We start from the raw sequence: 23,265 nt of genomic DNA on the forward strand, positions 1-23,265 counted from the left end.
GAATTGGCCGCGCAAAATTAGGTTAAACAAGTTGATGAACTTTATAATCTTATTTACCAAATTAAGACACAATAGCCTTGGTTTTCCGCAAATAATTGATAATTCTGAGGATTTTTCTGTTAAAGGTACTATGTTTTAAAAAATTCATGTGTGTTTTGTCAGTAGAAAGAAACTACGTGTGATCGAGAGACGATATAATATATATTAGCTATTATACATACAATATACAGTAAATAAAATACTAGTACATAAGATAATTATTTGAAATACATCACTCACCAACCGATAACTCTTAAAAAGTTAATTTTTATAGAATTAATTACTATTATAATAAATATATTACAAATAAAGAAATATTATTCTCTATATGTGTTCACATTAATTCCTTGCCTTTTGGATTACTTATAGACTCCTATTCGTAGATACAGCCTACTGGGACGTTTTTCCAGTTCGATTCTTCCTATGTGTAGAGAACCTATTCAAATTAAGCTCCTTTTAATTTTGATGATCCTTTTTATGCTTTGGGTTTGGATCATCATGAAATTTAATATTCCTTCCGATCCTTAATATAAAACTTATTTTGCAATGCAAATTGTGCTACAAATTATATCTTATATTAAGAGAGAGTATAACCTAATTGGCCCTCAATCAACTTCTTTATCTTTGTGACTCGAGTTGGGTTTCAATGACGACAACATCTTCCACTTGAGAAAAAAAGCGGTCATGGGATAAGACCAATGCTCTTACATTGGTTCTCGCAGAGCTTTTATTGCCAGAAGCTTTGGGAAGGCGCATGATACTATAGCAAGGATTTAAATTCATGGGAGATCTGAAAGGAAAAAATAATTACAAAATAAATGTTACAGATTGTTATTTTTTACTCTAAAATTTATCATTATTAGTTGTTTATATTGTTATTAGGATTTTTTAGTAGTTATCTTTTTTTTTTTGGGGATTTTATTGTAATTATCCCTAAATTCATTAACAGACACTCAAAGATCTATCTCGTAATGCTATTAATTATTCGCTTTTTTTGTGTACTTTTAATTTCGTTCGTTATGTTGTTGTTAAGTTCCCACATTTATCTTCGTCACCGGACTTAAGCAGTGGCTTCCACAACCCTATGGGGTGAAGTTATAAAGATTGAACTCATCAATTAATCTCACGTTTGTGTAATTCCCCTTTATTCTCTCTTTAACATATCCTCATGAAATCATCCAGAGATGAGATAAACTTGAAAATTAGTGGTGTCAAGTTGTTTGTAATAAGCAACAATCACTGATAAATTAATAATAATAATGAAGATTCCTTTTGTTGCCTCTTCTCGTAAGCACACAATGGATATATTATTCAAACCAACTCTTATTATCTGTTTACTGGAGTGATCTGGTGGGTCTTATTCTTAGATCAGTTCACGCCCCACATTTATCATAATTAATAACTGTTTGCTTTTTATTAATTATTGACATGGTATTCTTTCACAGTTTAGTGGATAACCATGAATTTTGTACGTATGTTCATATAACTGTATAATGATCTCGACGTAGGTTAATTATAATCATTTTATAAGAGAACTGCGTGACAACAGGTGACATCAGGCCAGCAATAACTATAAGTATATTAGAGACACAAACACACACTATATTATTTTAATATGTGGATAAAATCTCTAATACCTTCATATATATATGTATGTTTGTACATTAACATCTCGCTAAGTATACTTCTTCCTCCTCCTATCCATAATACTCCTCCGGTCCTTAATATAGGACCCAATTGTTGAGTTAGATTTGGTCCTAAATATAAGACCCATTTCTCATATTTATCAATTTTCTCTGAATTACCCCTATGGATACTCCCTCAACCATAATCAAGTAGAAGAGGGAGAGAGGATATTAAGAAAGATGATTATGGTGTTTTAGGAAAAACGTGTCATATTTGTTATAATTAACTAATTTACCTAACTTTCTTAATCTAATCAAATTAGTTAAATGGTTCTTATATTAAGAATCGGAGGAGTATGTCTAAGTGGCTGCTGAAAAATTGACTTGGTCCAAAATATAATTTATTTGAAAAGTAATTAATACTTGTTTGTTAATTTTGTCTCTATAATTAATGCTTAGACCTAAAATCTTGTATTTTTCCTCTCTTCTTCTCACAACTTTATTTAATTTGAGTAAAGTTAAAAAAAATTTTAATTTGAAACAAATTAAATGAGTTAATTATCATTTCTTGATTCTGATAAAACTATCATTTTTTTATTTTGATAAAAATTAGTTAAATCAGTTTATATTTTGAACGGGAAGGAGTGTGATGGGAGACTCACAGAAAAGTTCAAAAAGCTAAGCAGTGGCAAGGAATTCTAAGAATGTAAGAAATGATGGTTTCTTTGCGTCGTGGAGCCAGCATTAAAACATTTAGGAAGGACATTATATTGAAGGCTATAAGGCGCGCGCACACATATATATACCAGTTATAGTATAGTGCGATATGGTACAAATTGAAATCATGAAATGAAAGTATGGGATATGGGCTATGAGAAGGACGAGCACATATATATAGTTATAGGTACGAAAAAGATCGGTTCCTTTTGCTTTGTACATGAAAAGTTTGCAAACGAAGAGGCCATTATGGGATGATTATACTACCTTCTAAGAAAGAACGATTTGACTCTTTGCATTGAGATAAACGATTGGGCTTCAAGGGCGAAAGCCACGTACACTTACACTCCTACTTTGCGTTTTAGTTGCTTTCAATTCCTCGTTATTTTATATTAATTTCCTTACCAGTCGTTCAAGTCCATCTTAACGTCAATCGGCCAATGCTTTATTTTTCTTCCTCCTATAGATACAGTATAGGTATCCTCTTCTACTAGAGAAATAACTCTATTTAAGATATTATCAGGCATTAAATGTATACAGTATTTAAAACCATGGTGATTAATACTCTAAAGTATTTTTCCGATAACTTATATTTTAAATAATTAATTATGAGGTAATTTTGTTCTTGAGATATTGTTTTAATAGCAATTTTATCTTCACACTTTTAAAAATAGTGAACTCTTAATCTCGCGATTAACTTCACCAAAAGTTTGTTAAGCGGGGCTCGCAAAATTAGGGTTAAAGTGATTTAGGCATTCGGCATCTAAAAATGATTTTTAGAATTTTGTCTTTAGAGTACTTTTTTGAGATAATCTTTTTCACTACTCTTCATATTTTCAGTACTCATTTGTCATACTCATCTTTGACATTATTTTCAATGATCAACTTTTTTATTTCATTAATCATTAGATATTTTTTTAGACTTATCTTCCATGTTTTAACCCTAATCTTTAATTATGTTCAATAAGATCATAAGTCATGAGGTGGTGTTGTTAAATTTATACTACCTCCGGTCTTTAATATAAGAACTTGTTTGACTGTTATTTTGATCCTAAATATAAGACCCCAATCCACTTTGTCTCTCATATTTATGTATTTTTTTTCCCAAGTAGTCCTTCTAACAATAGTAGCTCTAGCTAATATAATTGATTAACAAGGATATTTTAGGAAAGACAAAATATATTTATTACAAATAACTAACTTAACTTCTTTTCTTAATTTCTTTAAATTAGTCAACTAGGTCTTATAATTAAGACTGGAGGTAGTATTATATTATCTGAGTCCAACAAAAAATAAGGTCTCGATATATGTTATTTGACCCATGGTGAAGGTTCTCTCCTAAATCTTATTAACGTGCACAAAATATTACACACACACACTACGTACTAAATACAAGATGTAATGGAATTCTTGAAATACTTAAAATTAAGAAAAATACGCACCAAACTCAAGATAGCTCATGATTAACCCTAGGAACAAAGTTGACTTCTATATAAATAAAACTTTCATTTTTCAATGGAATCATGTGATGTTTGAGAAAATGGCGAAATGTGAGATGAAGGGATCACCAGCCACAAGCTTGTGGTTAAGCAAAAGGTCATATGATCCACACAATTTGACTAACGTATGGTTTCTACCGACTACAACTAAGCGCAATTGCCTCGAGTCACAGTACCTTGATCCAATAATTATATCAATATGATTATTAGTATCTTTTCTGATCTTTAATATAAGAGTTACTTATTTAATTTGGTTCTTTATAAAGATTCTCATGTAAAATTAAAAAAAAAATAGTGCCATTAATTAATAACTGAAGTGAAAAACCAAAAAAAAAAAAAGTTTACAGGGAAAAAATAGACTAATCTGAAGGGGGAGCAGGGGAGTTTATGCCTGCGCCTGCCTCAACGAATGAACTCAACTAATAGTTACTCAATTATTTTGTATTTAATTACGGGTTAAAGTGCAAATTCATTTAGGAGGTTTTCATTCAGGAGTGTTGAGTATGTGAAAGTTTTTTTAAATGCAAATTTGTCTCAAAAATTTAAAAGCATAATAATAGTCACTTGCTATTAAAAATACTCTTTTATTTTAGTGAAAGACTTACTATTAAAAATATTAACGGTCAATGTTATTGTTTAACATTCAATGTTAGTTTGTTAATAATAGGATGTAATATTACTACAATTTTAAACTTTTGAGGTAAATTTGTACCTAAAAAATTCTCATGTGCCAGGGCTCTTGAATAAAAACCCTTTAATTATTGTTGAAGGAGTATCAACAGAAAAATTTTGGAGAGAAAATTTATGCTAGACAAAGTAAATTAAAATCTTACATTAGGAATTAAATTCAATTTTAACTAATTTTTATATTTAGGATGGGAGAGGGAATAATTAATTTCATCAAAACCTTAATTAAAATCAGTCCCTTGAAAGTTTCTGGTTACTTGATAAAACTTGCGTAAAGACCATGCAAGTTCACATTGATATTGATACTCACAATTATGGCCACCACAAGAATTTGAAAGAGGGAAGAGAGAAAAGAGAGCCATAAACATGGTGACGGCTAACCCTTCATCCATTCATTAATAATTTAATATTTTTATAAAACGATCAAAATTTAAAAAAAATCTTACATAACTAATAGAGTCCACAAGTCGAGGAATTAGCAAGACATCAATTTTATAGAGAGCGACTGGGAAATAAGTGAAGCAAGAAACTGATACTGTGATCTATTAATATAAAAGTTAAATAACTAATTTATGAATATTAAAAAAATTATTTATTTATAATAAATAGATGTTATCTTTCTTACAATATATTTATTAATCATGTGAATTAAAGCTAACACTTGATGAAAACTCTTTAACATATACAATTACTATAGCGTATTTGAACACAAGATGAATAAATATTAGAGACAAAGTGAATTATGGTCTTATATTTAGAACCAAATAGAATCTCTAACTAACTCTTCTATTAAGGATTAGAGATAATACCACCTCCGGTCCTTAAGATAATAACTCGCTTGACTTTTATTTTGGTCCTAAATATAAGACTCTAATCTACTTTGTCTTTCATATTTATTTATTTTTCTCAAGATAGTTCTTATAATAATAATAGTTCTAACCAGTACACTTGATTAGTAAGGATATTTTAAGAAAAATGACACATATTTATTAAAAATGACTAACTTAACTAATTTTCTTAATATGCTCAAATTAATCAACTAGTTCTTTTATTACGGATTAGAGGTGGTATTATTTTTTTAAGGTGCCTTTGAATTAGAATGGACGGTGGGATTATTTAGCAAATTCCAAGGATGCAGCGAACAATAAGACAACTATTCATTAGTGCTACCTCCGGTTCTATATATAAGAGCTAGTTGACTAATTTGAATAGATTAAAAAAAAAAGTTAAGTTAGTTATTTGTAATAAATAGATGTTATCTTTTCTAAAATGCCGTTGCTAATTAAATGTATTGGTTAGAACTACAATTATTATGAGAACTATCTTAAAAAAAATGCATAAATATGAAAGATGAAGTAAATTAGGATTTTATATTTAGAACCCAAATAAAAATCAAACAGGATCCTATATCAAGAAATTGGAGGTAGTGATTTAATTAATTTAAAACGCTTAAAAATAAGCATGTCAAGTTAAGCGGAGTGAACCATTATTCTATTATTGTCGGAGTCGTTTATCTCAGCTAACACTTAGCACTGTTAAAGTATGAGATTGTGTTTAATTTTTTGTGACTATGATGTATAGGTTTTTTTTTTTTTCCTAGACAAAGAATGTCAAAACAAAACAAAACAAAACAGTTATACTATTATTAAAAATAAAAAATAGTGATTGCTTTACTTTATGGACTCCACTTGGCTCTCGCAGCCACACTTGACGTCTGGATTACGTTAACAAGTAACGAAGCAAATTAAACAATTCCAAGTGTCTGGTCAAAAAAAAAAAAAACAATTCCAAGTGAACTCAATAGAGACAAAAACCCAAAAAATGGTATTTAATTTAATTAATTATTTCCATAATTCTAACTAGCTAGCTAGAGGGTGAGCTGATTAGGTCATGCCAAAACATTAATAAAGTGAAGCACACAGCCTAGCTAGGTCTTCAGTTTTGGAGCTATTGGATGTGGAACCCACATAGGTCAAGAGCTATTGTATAGAATAGTGCTTATTAATTAACTAGTTAATTTTGGTGTTATGGGACTGTACGATAAGGTTATTATTATTATTATTATGATAATCATAGTACTAATAAAGACGCCTGCAAAATGGGGAGATTTATATTATAAGAGGTTGTCCTTGGTTGTTGGTTTTTGGCTTCCGTTGGGAAGGGGGCCAGAGGTTCTGCATTATCATTGTGTCTTTGTGGGCAATTGTAGCCGGGCACTGCGGCACATGCTTGCCTTATTTCATTACCAAAGAGAAATTCATGGTACTGGTGTTTCATAATTTTGTATCATTTTCTGTGCAAAGAGAAACATCAAAGTGTCCTTACACTAATAAGGAATTATTGAGACTTTAATGAGGACAATGGCCAACAAATATGACAGAAGAAAATTATTACTGCTACTTAGATACTTAATATAAGAGTGAGATAGAAGATTAGATTTGGCCATAAATATAATATTTCAATCTATCTTGCCTCTTATTCTTTCCAAGATATCCTTTTGATGGTAAGAGGTTCTCATCAAAAGGTATTACAATGCACATGATTAAAAAAGATAGTTTAAAGAGGTTAATGTATATTTGTGACAAATAACTAATTTAATTAATTTTTTAATATTTTCAAATTAGTTATCTTTCTCTTATATTAAGGATCGAATGTAGTATATATGATGTCATATAAAAATTAGGGTTAAGGGGCATCTAATATCCTAATTTTTTTTTCATGTTACCTATATTCAAAACTAATTTTTAGTGCATCTAACATCATTAAATTATTTTTTCGTGCGATACATGCAATCAATCCCACCTAGTGGGAAATACTTGTTATTGTGGTTGTTTACCCATTGTATTAAAGTAATTTTTTTGTGCACTCAATATCTTAAAATAGTTTTCTAATAGTATCCAATACCTTAAAGTAATTTTTAGCACATCTAACATTTCAAAATATTTTTTTAGTAGCACATAGTATTTTAAATTCAGGGTCTTATCGGCGTTGAGAAAAATGCTTTGATAAAAAAAAATTGCACTAAAAATTAATATAGGATAGTGAATTTTACCAGAGAAACATTCCAGAGTATTAAATGCATTAAAAATAGTTTAAAATGTTGAGTACTAAAAAGATACTTCAGAGTTGGTTGGATATAACTTAACCCCTGAAATTATAACGAGTTGTATTATTTGTGTTATGTCATATTATATATTTGAATTATGAACAATAGATTAGATTTTATGAATGAGTTGCACTGCTGGTGTATTATTTATATAATAGAGCGGCTTCTTTACAACTTTTTATTAATACTATGATATGATTTGATTATCATCAATATATTTATGCAAGTTTTAGGGAGCAGCACTGTGTACAAACGATGAATTTTGCAAGTTTCTTATAGATGCCTGCCTGGGGCCTACAATGCACAAAAGGGACTTAGCAAACAGGCCTCATTTTCTTCTTTTGGTACAAATTTCTTCACATGTTGAAACTCGATGTTTGGGAGAATATTCATGAAGCCATAGGGCCCATTTGGATCATGGGCCTCCATTTTAGAGCAAACAATTCATAAATGGGCCTCGTGGTTGATCCACGTACATTCCATTTCTTTAAAAGCAAAAATACACATTTAATCCTTTAATTTTATACTAATTTTTCTTTTTTTAATATTATAAAATGTTTTCTAAGCCATCTAATTTTAATTCTGTTAATAAAAGATAGTGAAATTAGAATTTTAAATAATGGTAAACATTCTCAAACGTTGATAAATTAAATTAAATTTTAAAAATTAACAATAATTGACATAAAAATTATTGTTTGACCATGATATTAGAGTTTAGGGAACAAAAAGATTAATTGATCAAACTGAAACGTAATACGATTTTGTCGTTTTTTTTAATTAGAAAGTTACATGTTTTCCAATAAGATAGTCATTCGTTGCTGTAGTTTCCAACTTTGTAAATTTATCATTAATTTTACATTATTCATTTTTTTAGTTTTCAATCTCAATTTTAACAACGTATATGCTTTTTCTGATATGGGATTTAAGGGGTGAACTTAAAAAATCAGCGGATAATATTATAAATTGACTTAAATAAAGATAATAAATGTCAATATTCTGATTTTAAAAAAAAAGATCTTGATTCTTGACACAAGTTCATTTACCCATTATTCTGCTTCCAAAAAACTGAGGAGCCACCTGATAATTGTGCCTTTCAATACAGGGGACCCACCCCCAATGCCCAATGTTCGTGTGAAAGGAAATTTGTGACTTTGACACCTTTATTTTATTCAACTTAACTTGCAATTTGAGTCAGCGCGTCGACGAAGAGTTTCTCAATCTTTCATGCTTCTTCGATATTCAGTTCTGTGTAACTTCTCGTCCAATTTCGATAGCTTTTTGCCTCTTATTTGATCGTTTACCTGTCATAATCTTCCATCATTTTTCATAATCTTTGCTTGTTTCCACACCCCACTAAGTTCACCTGCCATGGAGTTTTCTGGGACTCTCAAGTTCCGTTTACATAAGGCATCTCTGTTCCCCACTGACGATCCTCTCAAGAACAAAATATCTATTAGACCCATATGGAAGAAGGAACCCAATCCGCCACTCTCCAACACTTCACTCACTGTAAGAGCCAAGAAATTAACAACGGAAGGCGTCAGCGAAGAGTTAAATGCCATCGTTTCTCAGAATCTGGACTTTGCAACCGCTCGCCGACAGGTTCGTGCCGCTTTTACGGAGTTCCAACAACAGCTGGATCATTGCTTATTCAAGGTTAGCTTAATCTTGATCTTGTTCAACCTTGAGCTTCAGTTACGACTACTTGATTTAGTTGATTTCTTTTATTGGTTTTTGCTTATGGCATTGTTCAAGAATTGCTGATGGTTTGAGTTTCTTCCTCTCCTAATCTTTGATGGCATATTGTAGATGGCTCCTACTGGGATCAGAACCGAGGAAGTAAGCTGTTCTGCTTTGCTTCATTACCTAAAACTGTATAAAGCATGTTCTAAAGTTTAAGACTTGGAATGCTTTCAATTTTATGTTTAGTGGTACGAACGGAATTCGAGAGGTTTGGAAATATTCTGCAAAAGATGGATGCCGGAATCTGGAGTTCCAATTAAGGCCGCTTTGTGTTTCTGCCATGGGTATGGCAGTACTTGTACCTACTTCTTTGAAGGTTTGTGATAAAGCCATTTGAGAATTGGTTAAAATGTCCCATTTCCATTGAGATTACCCTGAGTAATAATTCGTGCCTCTTCTAATTTAGCAAAGTCAATATTGAAAATTTCAGGTGTAGCCAAGAGAATTGCTGCATCTGGATTTGGTGTTTATGCTATGGACTATCCAGGTTTTGGTCTTTCAGAAGGGCTACACGGACACGTATCAAATTTTGATGATTTGGTTGATGACGTTATAGAACAGTTTGCATCAATTAAATGTATGATATTTTGAGCATCCATTGTGTTATCTTTTAAGATGATTGTTGCTGTAATATTTTGAATTGTCAAAGCTCAAAATGTTGCTGACCATGCTTTCTATCTTAACCAACAGCAAGGCCTGAGCTGAGAGGGTTGCCTAAATTTATAATGGGGCAATCAATGGGTGGAGCAGTTTCTCTTAAAGTTCACTTGAAGGAACCAAATAATTGGGATGGACTGATCCTTTTAGCACCAATGTGTAAAGTAAGCCCATACCTCTAAATTGAAGCTTGATATTGAATGACTTTCTTGGGAGTTCGCTATTTACCATATGGATTATTATTTATGTATTTCAACTCAAAATTCTGTGCTTTTGACAAGTATTACACTCATTGTCCACCAAAATGTGAGGTGGTGAATCGGGCATATAATGTTAAATTTAGATGAACACGGCTTCAATCTTGGTATTGTTTCCTGCTATGCTGGATTTTGGCTTGCTTTCCTGACTTTAGAGGGTCCTCACTGGGAATCAAATGAAGTATTGCTTGAAGCTGCAAGACACACTTTTTTTTTTCCCCCCTTTTTTCTTTACCATCACCGGAATGTGTGCTAAAAGGAAAACAGATGCACATAATACAAAATCAGTTCCTGGCTGTGAGAATTCGGAGCTGCAGACTTAAATGTCAACCGGAAAACTAATTTGCAGGAGGCAGCTGAAAGTAGAATGATAAGAGACAAGTCTGACATTGATGTGCAATTACAGGATTCGTTTTGTCATTCTATTGCAGAAAATTGTAAGGATCAATGGAAGCCTTAGAAATCTCCAAAATGGTTTTTAGTTCATGCAGACATTCAACACACTGCCAAGTCAGTTAGAATTGATGCAAGGGATTAGTAACTCCTTTACTGTGCTTGGGAGAATGGTCTTATAAGGAGCTACCTTTTCCTAAGACACAATATTCCTAGTTTTAGTTGTCTGTAAGATATCAGATCATCAAAGATCAGATCATTTAGCCTCTAAGTGGTGATAATTAACCCTCTTTGACAGATTTCAATGTGCCAGGGCTTGGTGCTCCTGGCTTGAGAGAGCTTAATGTGAAAATAGAATGAAGGGAAGTGAAGATGACTATTCTTATTCTTACCCTTGCCCAGCAAAGCCATGAAATATTTAGAATAGCCTTCATCAGGGTCAACTTGAGAATTTGAACCTGTATTTTGAAACTTTAATCATGTTCTATTTCAATGAGAGAAAATATAAACATTTTGAGGTCCGACTATGTCATTACTACACTCTGTGGGCTTGAAAATGATTGAGTAATTGGATCCCCGTTGAACTCTTGATGACTAAGTTAAAGAGACCTAACTTTTACGAAGCTCCTCAAGCTAAATGCCATTGTGCATATCTGCACGAGTCTTACATATGTAACTGCTTCCGGAAATTTTGCAGTTGATTTTACTTTCAAGATAGATGCCCGCACAGTATGAAAGACGCATTTATTGGATTTTGGTGCACTAGTTTTCGTCTTGTGAAATTTCTATTGTTATGGTTTTGACCAGGCTTTGCTTATTGTTGCATATAAAGCACTAAAGAAGTTTTTAATATCAATATTATGAGGAACATACCACATATATGATGAACTTCGTATACAACAAATTCAATATAATGAAGTACGGCCATTCATTTCTTTTTAATTACATTCTACTTGGGGACTGCATTAGTTTATCTGTCAAATAAGAGCTTGACCAGGTGATCTTTTGTTGTTGCCAAGATTGGAGAGGGCTTGTTACCATCACCTGCAGTTTTGAAGGTGTTAAATCTTCTGTCAAAAGTGATGCCAAAAGCAAAACTCTTCCCAAAGAAAGATCTAACTGAGCTCTCCTTCAGAGACCCGAGCAAAAGAAAATTGGTTGGTTCCTCTTTTATAATAATGCTTCTTTTCTGCCTGAAATTTTTTTTGCATGTCAAATGATCACATTTAAAATGCATGACACTGTAAGGAAGTGGGGAGTTTTAAGCATGTAGCTTGGCCTGATAAGTTAACTGGTCAAGAGGCAATCCTAGCATATAATTCTATTCTTTTCATTTTGATCTGAGTTTTTGGCCTTTATTGAGTTGTAACTTCAAACAAATGGATGAACTCACACCAACACGGTTTAAAGCAATGGTACTTTCCAAATGGTGATTTTATTGCACACTTGGCTTTGACTATCACCACAAATTTCAAGCCAAAAAGGAAAAATCTTTGAAGATCTTCATACAGATACTGAAATCTCTCACTTAATACATGCATTATTTCAGGGATTAGATTTTATTGATCCATCTCTACTTAATACTCTAACCAACAATATATCGCCTTTCCTGTCCAAGCAAAACGCAATGATACAAAACTTGTTTTAATAACACGACAAAATAATAATGCAGTCACACATACCACATCAAGCTGAATCATATCTTTCTGCGTTGGTCATTTTTTGTTCATGAAATATATTATCTGTTCTAGGCTGCGTACAATGTTATTTCATATGATGATCGAACGAGGTTGAAAACCGGCATGGAACTTCTAAGAGCCACGCAAGATATCGAGTCACAAGTGCAGAAGGTGTGTTTCTGGGTGTGGGAACTTCTGTTATAATTTTGCCTTATGATCATTTCTGATTTATTATGCATGAACTGAAGGTTTCAGCTCCGCTGCTGATTATTCATGGAGGATTAGACAAGGTGACAGATCCTGCAGTGAGCCAATTTCTTTATGAGAAAGCGTCAAGCAAAGACAAGACCCTGAAGATTTATGAAGGAGGCTACCACTGCATTTTGGAAGGGGAATTTGATGACAGAATTTTCAGTGCTCTTGATGACATCATCTCGTGGCTTGATTCAAGGAGCCTTAAATGAGGTCCAATGCATACTGTCTGTACCTGAAGCAGTGGAAAGAAGATCACAAAGAAATGATCTTTCTTTCGCCCGGTTTAATATCACATTCAACCAACAAAATTGCCATATATCCTAGTCGTCTACATTTTCCTCCCAACCAAAAGAAGATCTCTTACTGATACCCACTTGTCGATCGCATGAGAATTTTTTTCAGAAGTCCTAACAAATATAAATTAGATATTATTTGCAAAATTCAATAGACATGATAGAATCAATAATACAACATATTACTCATTTCAGTGGGTAAAAGACTCCCCCTTCTCAGAGAAAATAAGCTCAAATGAAGTTAACAATCCCAAAACGGCTTACTGCTACATACTTCATAACTACATCTACATATCCAACACCATAGTGTAACCCATAGTCAGCCGAATAAAATGCACTAGGAGGAACTTCAAGCATAACATGTACAACATACGTGAAATCAAGCGTCAGTGCCGTCCAACGCTTTTGCGCCAAAAGGATCATGAGTTGGACCAACATCCTGCCCAATATGGCGCTGCACAAGCCGCTGCAGATCAGCCATAACCTTATGTTCCCTCTTGGCCTTTTCTTCGTAGTTAAACATTGCAAGAGCACGCTTATCCTCTGCACTATAAACCTGGTTTTCTTTCCTAATACGAATAGCATTCATCCTTTGATGCCTACTGCCACTCATCACATATCCGAGGCTTTCAAACTTCTGAATTTCCTCCGCAGAAAGACCCACTTCACCTCTGCGAGGGATACGCTTTCCTTGCTGAACATACTGTGCAATGGCGTCACCTTCACCAGGCCTGAGCGCCCCACCATAACTAATATGGCCCTCAGCTCTCGGCAAAGGTTGTGGTCCAACCACGGGTTCATCATCCAATGCGGGTTTTTTCTGCAACTCAAACAATTCTTTCAGTTTCAGCGCCTCAGCATTAATTTCTGGCTTCACCTCCTCCGCCTTGCTCTTTGCATCACCTTCAGCATCCGAACTCTCTTCAGAGTCAGAATCGTCACTTTTCTCACGAGACCGTCTCTTTCTCCTGCTATCCTTTGATCGAGAACCCGAAGTTAGCTTACGTTTCTTCCTCGACCTCTCACGATCATCTGTGGATCGACTACCATCAGACTCCTCACTTTCACTGTCCTCACTGGCATCCGAATCGCTGTCTCTTCTCTTCCTCCTCTTCCTACTGCTCCTTTTACGTCTGCTTCTGTTTCTCCTACTCTTAATCGATTTCTTTTTCCGCGGACGATCTTCTTCAGACTCACTCTCACTTTCCTCAGATTCAGTGTGGCTGTACGACTTCCTACTCCTGCGCTTGGAGCCTGAATTCCTTCTCTTCTTCCTCCTTGAGCGGGAAACATCTGATTCAGAATCAGACTCGGACTCGAACGAACTCTCCGATTCACTACTGGCAGATTTCTCAGACGAAGATTCAGATTCCCCTTTCGATTTAGTTTCCTTGCCGGCCGACTCAGTCTTGAACACATCATCATGCCCGTTTTCGTCAGGAATTCCTTCCATTTTCTCCTCCCAATCATCGCTCTCACCTCTTGGTGGACTCGGCGTCACATTCCAAATACAGCGTTTTAACATCTTCCTCATCTTCTGCCTCTTTAACCTTCTGAACTCCTCGTAGCTCAAGCCCTTGAACTCCTCGTCCGAATCAGAATCAGAATCAAAGCGCCCAGCATCGCGACGATCTCGGTCGAGAAATACGCCATTTCCGCGGCGATCTCCACGTCCGAATTGCTTCGGCAAAGCATCGCCGTTCAGATTTCCATGTTTGTATCTAGGGCTTCTGTACTCAGGTGATTCCGATCGACGGCGGTAACGATCGTTGTCAGCGGAGCGACCGTATGATTCATAACTAGGACTACGACGGCTTCGGTAGTCATCAGAGACATCGGAATCAGGGGTGTAGCGGCTGTTCGAACGGTGCCGTTTGTCGGGGATTTCGATTGTGGAGGCTGGCCTTCCCATCGGGGTTTCTGGCGGTGAGTGACAAGGGACGATGGGTAGATATTTATATAGATCTTATTAGTTGACCGATAAGGTTGGATTGTTGGAAGTTCGGTTAAATTTTTTTTTTTAATACCATTTTCGTTTCTAATTATAAAAACTAGTTGATTAATTTAGAAAGATTAAAAAAAAATTAAGTTAGTTATTTGTGATAAATAAGTTTTTTCTTTCCTATAATATCCTTACCAATCAAGTGTGTTGGATAGAACTACTATTGGTAGGAGGACTATATTGAGAAAAAAATACATAAATATTAGAGACAAAGTGGTTTGAGGTCTTATATTTAAGATAAAAATAAAAGCTATTACCTTCAGTCCTAATTATAAGAGCTAGTTGACTAATTTGGAGAGATTAAGAAAAGAAGTTAAGTTAGTTATTTGTCATAAATAAGTGTTGTCTTTCCCAAAATATCTTTGCTAATCAAGTGTGTTGAATAGAACTATAAGGATTATCTTGAAAAAAAATACATAAATATTAAATTAGGGTATTTTATTTAGGATCAAAATAAAAGTCAAACGAGGTTCTATATTAATAACGGGAGGTAGTATTACAACACAGTATTTGAGCAAAAATTATGAAAAATAATTAAAATTAGACAAAAGTAAAAGGATTTGGGGATTATTTTTTATTATAATATATACGTTGTCTCTTTTTTTGTTTTTAAAATGTGAGCTGCTTACTTGATTGATGGGAAAATTGACATAAATCTACGGTTAAAAAATGAAGAGAAAACTAATATGGTAATCCTCATACTTTAACTTGATTTTAAATCAAGTCCTTGGAGTTTTTTTTCTTTTTTATTGGCTCCTCCAAATTATCTCCGTTAAAACCGTCACTCCCTTGCACCCATAAACGTTTCAAGACGTTGCAAACGGCGTTCATGGCTAGTGACCTGTCTAATGGGGGGATGATTTGGAGTTGGAATAACGAGCTATGGAGTCGCTCAATCTTCAAAAGGCTTGGAAAGGGGATTTAGGGTTCGAATAATTTGGCTTGATGGCGGGAGAATTATGATATCTCACCTCAAGACCGGAGTTCGAAACAATGAAAATGAACAAGGAAAAGATTTAGGGTTCCATGGCCGCAGATAGGGAAGGAGAAGGTCACTAACAAACATGTATGAAAGGAGGCATGATTCTTCGTCATGTGTGAGGGGGATGGAAGATCATGATGGGTGAGATGTCAACAAAAGGAGTGTTGATATGTGTGTTATGAGAATCTGGGTATTATGAGAAAAACCATATGCAATTGAATGCAAAAATCATACTTTTTTGAACTTGTTGCTTAAAAAACATTAAGAAACAGATGAATAAGAAGCTTCGTCGTTGTGTTTCCTTCTCTAACATTTATGTTGCCTCCAGACCTTTCCTCCTCCTGCTTCTCTTCTACTAGCCATTGCTTCTTGTTTGCAAAATTCATTCAAATGTTTTGCAGAGCAAGATAAGAAGAGTGAATTCCTTCAAATATAATAAATAAATCAAGAAGTAGAACCCATCAGGATGTCTGTTCTCGACTTGAAAGATTATGATAAAATAAATCATTAATAAATCTATTTATTCAAAAATGTCAATCGTCAGTGGGTTTCTACTTGAGAAATTTAATGGCTTTCAAGGTGGGGAAGTGAGAAAGGGGTTTAGAAACAAGGGAACAATTCAGTGCGAAGAAACTGAAGGGGTGAGTCTCCAAGGTGGCAGCATATAACACGTGTTTGTTGGGTATATTCTACAAGCCACATTTCTTGCAATTGATGCCGTTTGCAATGTGTTGAAACGTTTTTGGGTGCAAGGGAGCAACGGCTTCAACGGAGATAATTTGGAGGAGCCAATAAAAAAGAAAAAACCTCCAAGGACTTGATTCAAAATCAAGTTAAAGTGTGAGGAGTGCCATATTAGTTTTCCCAAAAATGAATTGACAAATGTTTCATAAAGTGCTAGGTTGTAAGTTGTATTTAAAAATACAAAGAGTTAAATTACACATGAATGATATTATTTGCCAAAAATATTACTTAAATACTCCTTCAGTCCTTAATATAAGACCTATTTAATTAATTTGATTAGATTAAGAAAGTTAGGTAAGTTAGTTAATTATAGCAAAAGTGACACATTTTTTCTAAAACACCATAATCATCTTTCTTAATACTCCTCTCCCTCTCCTATCTGATTATGCTTGAGAGAGTATTCATAGAGGTAATTTAGAGAAAATTGATAAATATAAGAAATGGATCTTATATTTAAGGTCAAAACCAACTAAAAAATTAAGTCTTATATTAAGAACCGGAGGAGTATGAAAGACTAATTTGTATATAGAGAAAATAACTTGCACTTACCTAGCACTAGGAAGAGGTTGGAAAAAGCAAAAAACCAGAAGCATGTGGAGAAAATGTGATACAAATGAAGATGGTTGCATAAGAGATGGTTACTACTCCGTCTCTTATTATAAGAGCTTTTTAACTAAATTATATAGTTTAAGAAAACAGTTAAAATTAATTAAAAACAATTAATATGTAATAAATTCAGTTTTTTTTCCAAATATACCCTTATATATAAATGAATAAATGTGAGGAGGTAATAGTGAGATGAATAAAGAAAGAGAATGTATGAAATACATTAAAGTAGAAGTAAAATATATAATACTACATTAAATATTCAAACAAAATCAAAGAAGATCTTATAAAAAAATAAACTCATTCAAAAAAATTAGATCTTATAATAAGATACTGAGGAAGTATTTGCCAATTAATTTCCAATTAAAGGATTTATCCCATTTTCACTTAATTGTTTAATTTTCCCACCCCTGCACCTAATCGCCAGAGAGGCAAGATGATTTGATCTGGTCTTTGTCCGACCCTATCTAGCTTCACTATTTCTTCCTATCGAGGCTTCGATTATAAATCCTCGAAGAGGCTTCATCGTACCATCTCCACCATGTCGCTTCTTAATCAGCTCTTTAGCCGGGGCGTTTTTGGCACGAGATGGTGAGTAGCCGATCTGTAATTGAATTCCATCTGCTCTCTCTTCGTCGTGCCGTCGAATTAATTAGTGGATTTCTTTTGGCCATATAACCTATTGATTCATGTTTTGATTGTTTGCTCACCTATTCACTTAATCAAGTTGCTTAATGGGAATAAGTTCGATTCCAATCTGGCTTTTTCTGGTGGACTGTTCGAATTTTTTTCAATGAACCCAATGTGTATGACCTGATTGGGATAGTTTTGCGACTTGTTGTTCCTCTAAGTAGCCATTTGGAGTTGTGCTGGTTTCATTCTTGCTTCGTACTTTGAATTTTGAATGAATAGAATGAACATTTTACCAATTGTTCTGTTGAATATCTTCGTGTAATGAAATTGCCTCCTTTTTCTCCTCTCCTTATTTTTGCGTTCTGCAGTAAAACATGCTTGAACTTGGCGATATCTCGCATCAAGCTGCTGCAAAACAAGAGAGATCTGCAATTAAAACAGATGCGCAAGGAAATAGCCCAATTTTTGCAGGCTGGCCAAGAGCCAATTGCTCGAATTCGGGTAATCTTTCAATTTTCGGTGGTAGCTAATTGGTTCGACGTTAGATTTTCTTTATGTTGACTTGGCGTTTATTACTTTTTTGGTGATTTAACTAGGTGGAACATATCATAAGGGAGCAAAATACAGGAGCTGCATATGATATATTAGAGCTATTCTGTGAATTTGTTCTTGCGCGCGTTCCAGTAATTGAGAACCAGAAGTAAGTCCATCGATCTTAATTCTTAAGTGCTTTATGGACGTGCTATCTACTCTACTTTCCTTTATTGTTGATTACTTTATCAAAATGAAGTGCAGTAGTCTTGCAAATTAAGTAGTATTTTTATTTTCGTGACCTCTGCAATTTTCGATTTGCATCCTATTATTTTCCCACAAAGTTTTTCTTTTCTAAGGGGGATAAATTTACACAATGTATAATGAGCGTACATTTAAAGTTCTGAAGAAGGCTATCACTAATTAATTTTTTTCTCCTAATGATGCAGTTTTCCGAAAGCTGATTATTATCCATATTTTGCAAACTTTAAGCTTTACTTTCTAACATAATAGGGAGTGCCCTCAAGAATTGCGAGAAGCCATTGCAAGCATTATTTTTGCTGCCCCCAGATGTTCTGATGTGCCAGATTTATTACACGTCAAAAACTTGTTTACCACAAAATATGGGAAGGAATTCGTATCTGCAGCATCTGAACTTCGTCCTGATTCAGGGGTGAACCGTACGGTAAAGTATCTTTTATTGAATTATCTTAATTTCATATTACTGTTCCAAACACGGCATGCACTAAATTGACCACCTCTTCTAGTGGGATTTGGACCTTGGTTTGCCTCATTATAAAAAATTAGCTCTTTCTATTAGACCCAATCCCATTGATTCTTAATTTCAGATTATTGATTCTACTTATTTGCTTACTGTTATCAATTCATCTCTTTCTCTTATTTTCTTGGATGATAATCTCTCTCTCTCTCTCTCTCTCATTATTATTTCAGATAATTGAAAAACTTTCAGTTCATGCTCCATCTGGAGAGGCAAAGCTTAAGGTGTTGAGAGAAATTGCAGAAGAATACAATGTCGCATGGGATTACTCCAAAACTGAAGCAGAGTTCAGTAAAAATCATGAAGATCTCCTGGTACTTTTATCAGTTCATTTATTTAGTATTTCTTTGGTTTCTTCCTTCATTATTGCAGCATATAAATTAATCACATCATACGAATTTTCATCACAATCAGATTCAGGTGATCCCATTGATCCCATTGATGTGTTGTTTATGCTAAAGAGCAGCTTTGTCTTCTATAAATCATTTTTCTTGTCAGTGGGAGAACATGGTTGGCTTGATCGACAATGCCTAAGACAAAACAATAGCAGTTCCATTCCTATTTGCTCTTGTATTCCATGTATGAGCTGCACTTTATTGTTTTTTGCCATATGCTTCCTGCCATGAATATGCACAACCAAGAAATAACACTTCAATCCAATGTGTTTCACCGTGGAGATCATCTGCTAAGCTTTAGAATGCGCAGACAATGAAGCGAATTGTGTGTTTGCTCTTTCTTATTTCAGTTGGGTAAGGGTTTGCTAGAATTGGTCTGGTAATTGAGTCACTGTGGTGCTGTTAACAGAACCAGAAAATTTAACTTGCACATTCAATTTCGGGCTTCTGCTTCACCTTATTTTTCTAACCTGATCCAAAACCCATTCCTTTTGGTCACATGCGCCCTTCTCTTTGACCTCCTCTGCTATTGTCAGCCTGTAAATTAGATGACGACTCCACCTGTCTTGTCTAAACACCTCACCATCTTGCAAATGGCGCTCCCATTTTGTGACTGGTTTTTGCAGCCTCGAACAGCATGTAAACACCTTCTGATTCATTTTGCTGTCCACTGCAACCTTAAATCTGATAACACCTCCTCCTTTAATATTTCCATCTTCGTTTCTCTCCTTAGATGGCAGCTACTCCTCTGCTTCCTCAATTAAGTCGTTAGCTTTTTTAACTTCAATTTCACCCCCCTCTTTTTCTCCCCCCTCTTTTTCTCCCTCTTTCTTATCACTTACAAGTTCTTCCTCTTCGGATACCACCTTTATTTTCTTCTCTGTTTCAACAGGCTTCTCCTCTTCTTCTGTTTTCTGTAACTTAACCTCTTTTACAGTTATTTCCTCACCTGTCGCTTTCTCTGTTTCCCTCTTCCTTCACATCCTCATCTACTCCAGAAGTTCTCTCCTCAATTTGCCCCTCTGCCTCGGCCTGTACCTCTTCCTTGATATATTTTTCTCTGCCAAATGTGATCTAAACAGTGATACGAAAATGATGGAACCCACTGCTCAAATATATTGTTAAAAGATGAAAAATCTAGCCAGTGTTTAAGTCTAAGCTAGAATAGCTAGCTACAAGTTTCTGGAAAATAGAAGAATAAAGCAAAAACTCACAGTCACTGTTTGCCTAGCATTCAAGAGGCTAGAGTGTCTCCCTTACAATACTCACTGTCTGCTTAACCTCCCATTAAACCCTTCTGCCCAAATATATACAGCACGGAGCCCTCCCTCCCTCTCTACCTCACTGCACATACTCCACATGAACTCTCACATTGTGTCTCTCTCTCCTTCTGAATTGACAAGGTCAATTTCTTCAAGAAATGTTTAGGATGCAAATTGTGGACTGTAGCTGTTGGATATCTCAAACCTTGTGATTAACATCAGTTGCGAATGTATCATGTGCTTGATATTGTTTTATTTTTACTATCCTTGCTGTTTGTTTGTTTATCCACTATATTCATGCTTTTCTATTTGGTGGGCAGTTAGATGATTTGATATGATTTAACATAGTCAAGGTAGAAGCTTGTTTAACACTTGTGACTGTTACCTTGGAATTGTAATTTTTTTGTGCCCAAACTATTTTTGCATATAATTTGATCCCAAAACTTAGCTCTGTTGTTTATCTTGTCAGGACATTTTGATCATCGGTGAAGTTGGTTTTTCCTTGTTAGGTGTCGCTTGATAAATATGAATTGGGCATTGGATTTGCCCATTTTTGTCTTCGTAGAGATTTTCTTTTTCTTGACCTTGAGAAGCGGTTGTCCTGACAATGTCTAGCTTATCATTTTTCCCCTTTTGACCTCTTGCCTTCGAGCAAGTTAACTGATATGTTCGTCGATCATCTTTGACCTTACTTTCTGATACGTTACATTTTTCATTTCAATTAATTCTCGATGTTCTCACTCAGAATTTCAGACATCCTGTTTTATGTTGCTCTCACAATTTTGCCATAGGCTGGAGCAAAGCAAGTTAGTGGTAGAGCTATGGCTTCTCAGAATCACAGCAAATCGAGTTCTTTCACTTCAGCGCCTTCAACCATGAAACATTCTCAAATGCCTGTGCATAACAAACAAGCCTATGAACACCTTGAATCTCGCACACCTTCTAACAATAAATCTTATTTTAATACTCACGAAATTGAACCATCACCTAAAAATGGTGATCTTCATTCTGATGATGCCAAGAGAGAGACAAGATCTCAATCCGGTGATGTGCTTGAGAAGGCTCGAGCCGCCATTGCTGCTGCAGACCGAGCTTCAGCAGCTGCACGGGCAGCTGCAGCACTGGTACACACCATTGGTTTTGGACCCTCGAAGCTGGAGGGGAGATCTTCTTAGTGTGCTTAAAATGGTAACAGTGATTGTGAGGGGGGGAAAAGGATTATACCTTGATTTCAGAAAAACATCATGGCAGTCATCTATGCTTGTGCATCATGTAATAAAATTATGTAATTATTACCATAACTGTATAACGCATTCAGGAAAAAAATAGTTTTACCTTGGGGATGGTTCGCCTTGACAAGCTGACTATGTATCTGAGTCATTAGGCGGTCTTGGGAGAAACAAGTTTCAGGAATATGATGCCTTGATAATTTATATTTGGTTTAAATTTTCACACATCATGTCGAAGGGGTGTTGACTCACGCAAACAAATGCAAGCAAACGTATTTATTATGATAATACTCTCAGTGCTCAATATAAGACTTAATTAGAGAATTGATGTTAGTTTTCTATATTAGATTTATTTCACATATTTATTAATTTTTTTTCAAATTAACTATATTGATACTCACTTAATAATAATTAAGTAGGAAAAGGAGGGGGAGAATTAAGGAATATGTTAAGGGTGTTTAAAAAAATTATATTAACTAATTTAACTAACAATAGTAATCTATTTAAATTAGTTAATTAATTATATTAACTAATTTAACTAACAATAATAATCTATTTAAATTAGTTAATTATGTCTTGGATTAAAGATTGGAGGAGTACAAGAAAATTATATTGGCATTACATCTTTATGTTGGGTACATGAAACAACGTGCTTAACTATAGGTGGAAATCGGATATTATATTGTTGAAAACGTTTTCATGAAGGCTTGTCTTTTAACGCTGGTCTCATTTATCAGATTCAAATGTGATTTTGCCATGTGGTGTTATTATTTCTAAATATTTTGATTTGAATTTCTAATTCAATAAAATATGAAGTTTCCTTTTAATATTTAAATAATATTTGGTCTTATGATCTATTTAAAATTAATATTCTTTACTCAAAAAAAATAAAATTAATATTAAATCCATGCTAAACATAGTGTTAAATAAAGTCCAAGTAAACCAATTATATTCCCTGCTTTAAAGTAACCTCTATATCGATTAATTATAAACCATATGATTGCTCTTCAAGCTCCTTATGGTCATTTCTGAATTGTTATGCATGAATTGAAGGTTTCAGCACCTCTGCTGAGGGAGCAAATCCTCTCAGCAACTGATTTCTCTGCACCTCTCACTTAATATCCTACCCGCTCAATTCATCTGATTGCTCACA

General features: G+C 34.3%; 3 protein-coding genes across 3 annotated transcripts; 2 read left to right on the plus strand and 1 right to left on the minus strand.

Annotated features, from left to right (window-relative positions):
- Window positions 1-8,893: 8,893 nt before the first annotated feature.
- LOC114726202 (caffeoylshikimate esterase-like) lies at window positions 8,894-13,008 on the plus strand. The gene is made up of 8 exons (XM_028912775.1): window positions 8,894-9,329; window positions 9,483-9,512; window positions 9,603-9,732; window positions 9,847-9,993; window positions 10,107-10,237; window positions 11,743-11,880; window positions 12,475-12,573; window positions 12,651-13,008. Exons 1-8 carry the CDS (start codon window positions 9,042-9,044, stop codon window positions 12,864-12,866), a joined length of 1,179 nt encoding a protein of 392 aa, XP_028768608.1. The 5' UTR covers window positions 8,894-9,041; the 3' UTR covers window positions 12,867-13,008.
- Window positions 13,009-13,111: 103 nt separating this feature from the next.
- Window positions 13,112-14,882, minus strand: LOC114726201 (NF-kappa-B-activating protein-like). The gene has a single exon (XM_028912774.1). The coding sequence runs from the start codon at window positions 14,860-14,862 to the stop codon at window positions 13,330-13,332; it is 1,533 nt and encodes a 510-aa protein (XP_028768607.1). The 5' UTR covers window positions 14,863-14,882; the 3' UTR covers window positions 13,112-13,329.
- A 2,846-nt stretch (window positions 14,883-17,728) lies between these two features.
- LOC114726203 (IST1 homolog) lies at window positions 17,729-22,335 on the plus strand. The gene is made up of 6 exons (XM_028912776.1): window positions 17,729-17,875; window positions 18,286-18,418; window positions 18,514-18,617; window positions 18,962-19,133; window positions 19,400-19,540; window positions 21,675-22,335. The coding sequence occupies exons 1-6, from the start codon at window positions 17,826-17,828 to the stop codon at window positions 22,056-22,058; spliced, it is 984 nt and encodes a 327-aa protein (XP_028768609.1). The 5' UTR covers window positions 17,729-17,825; the 3' UTR covers window positions 22,059-22,335.
- The last annotated feature ends 930 nt before the right edge of the window (window positions 22,336-23,265 follow it).

Source organism: Neltuma alba, unplaced genomic scaffold, assembly GCF_004799145.2.
Source record: "Neltuma alba isolate B1F8T4 unplaced genomic scaffold, ASM479914v2 tig00012346_pilon, whole genome shotgun sequence".
In the NCBI taxonomy this organism is placed as follows: Eukaryota; Viridiplantae; Streptophyta; class Magnoliopsida; order Fabales; family Fabaceae; genus Neltuma; species Neltuma alba.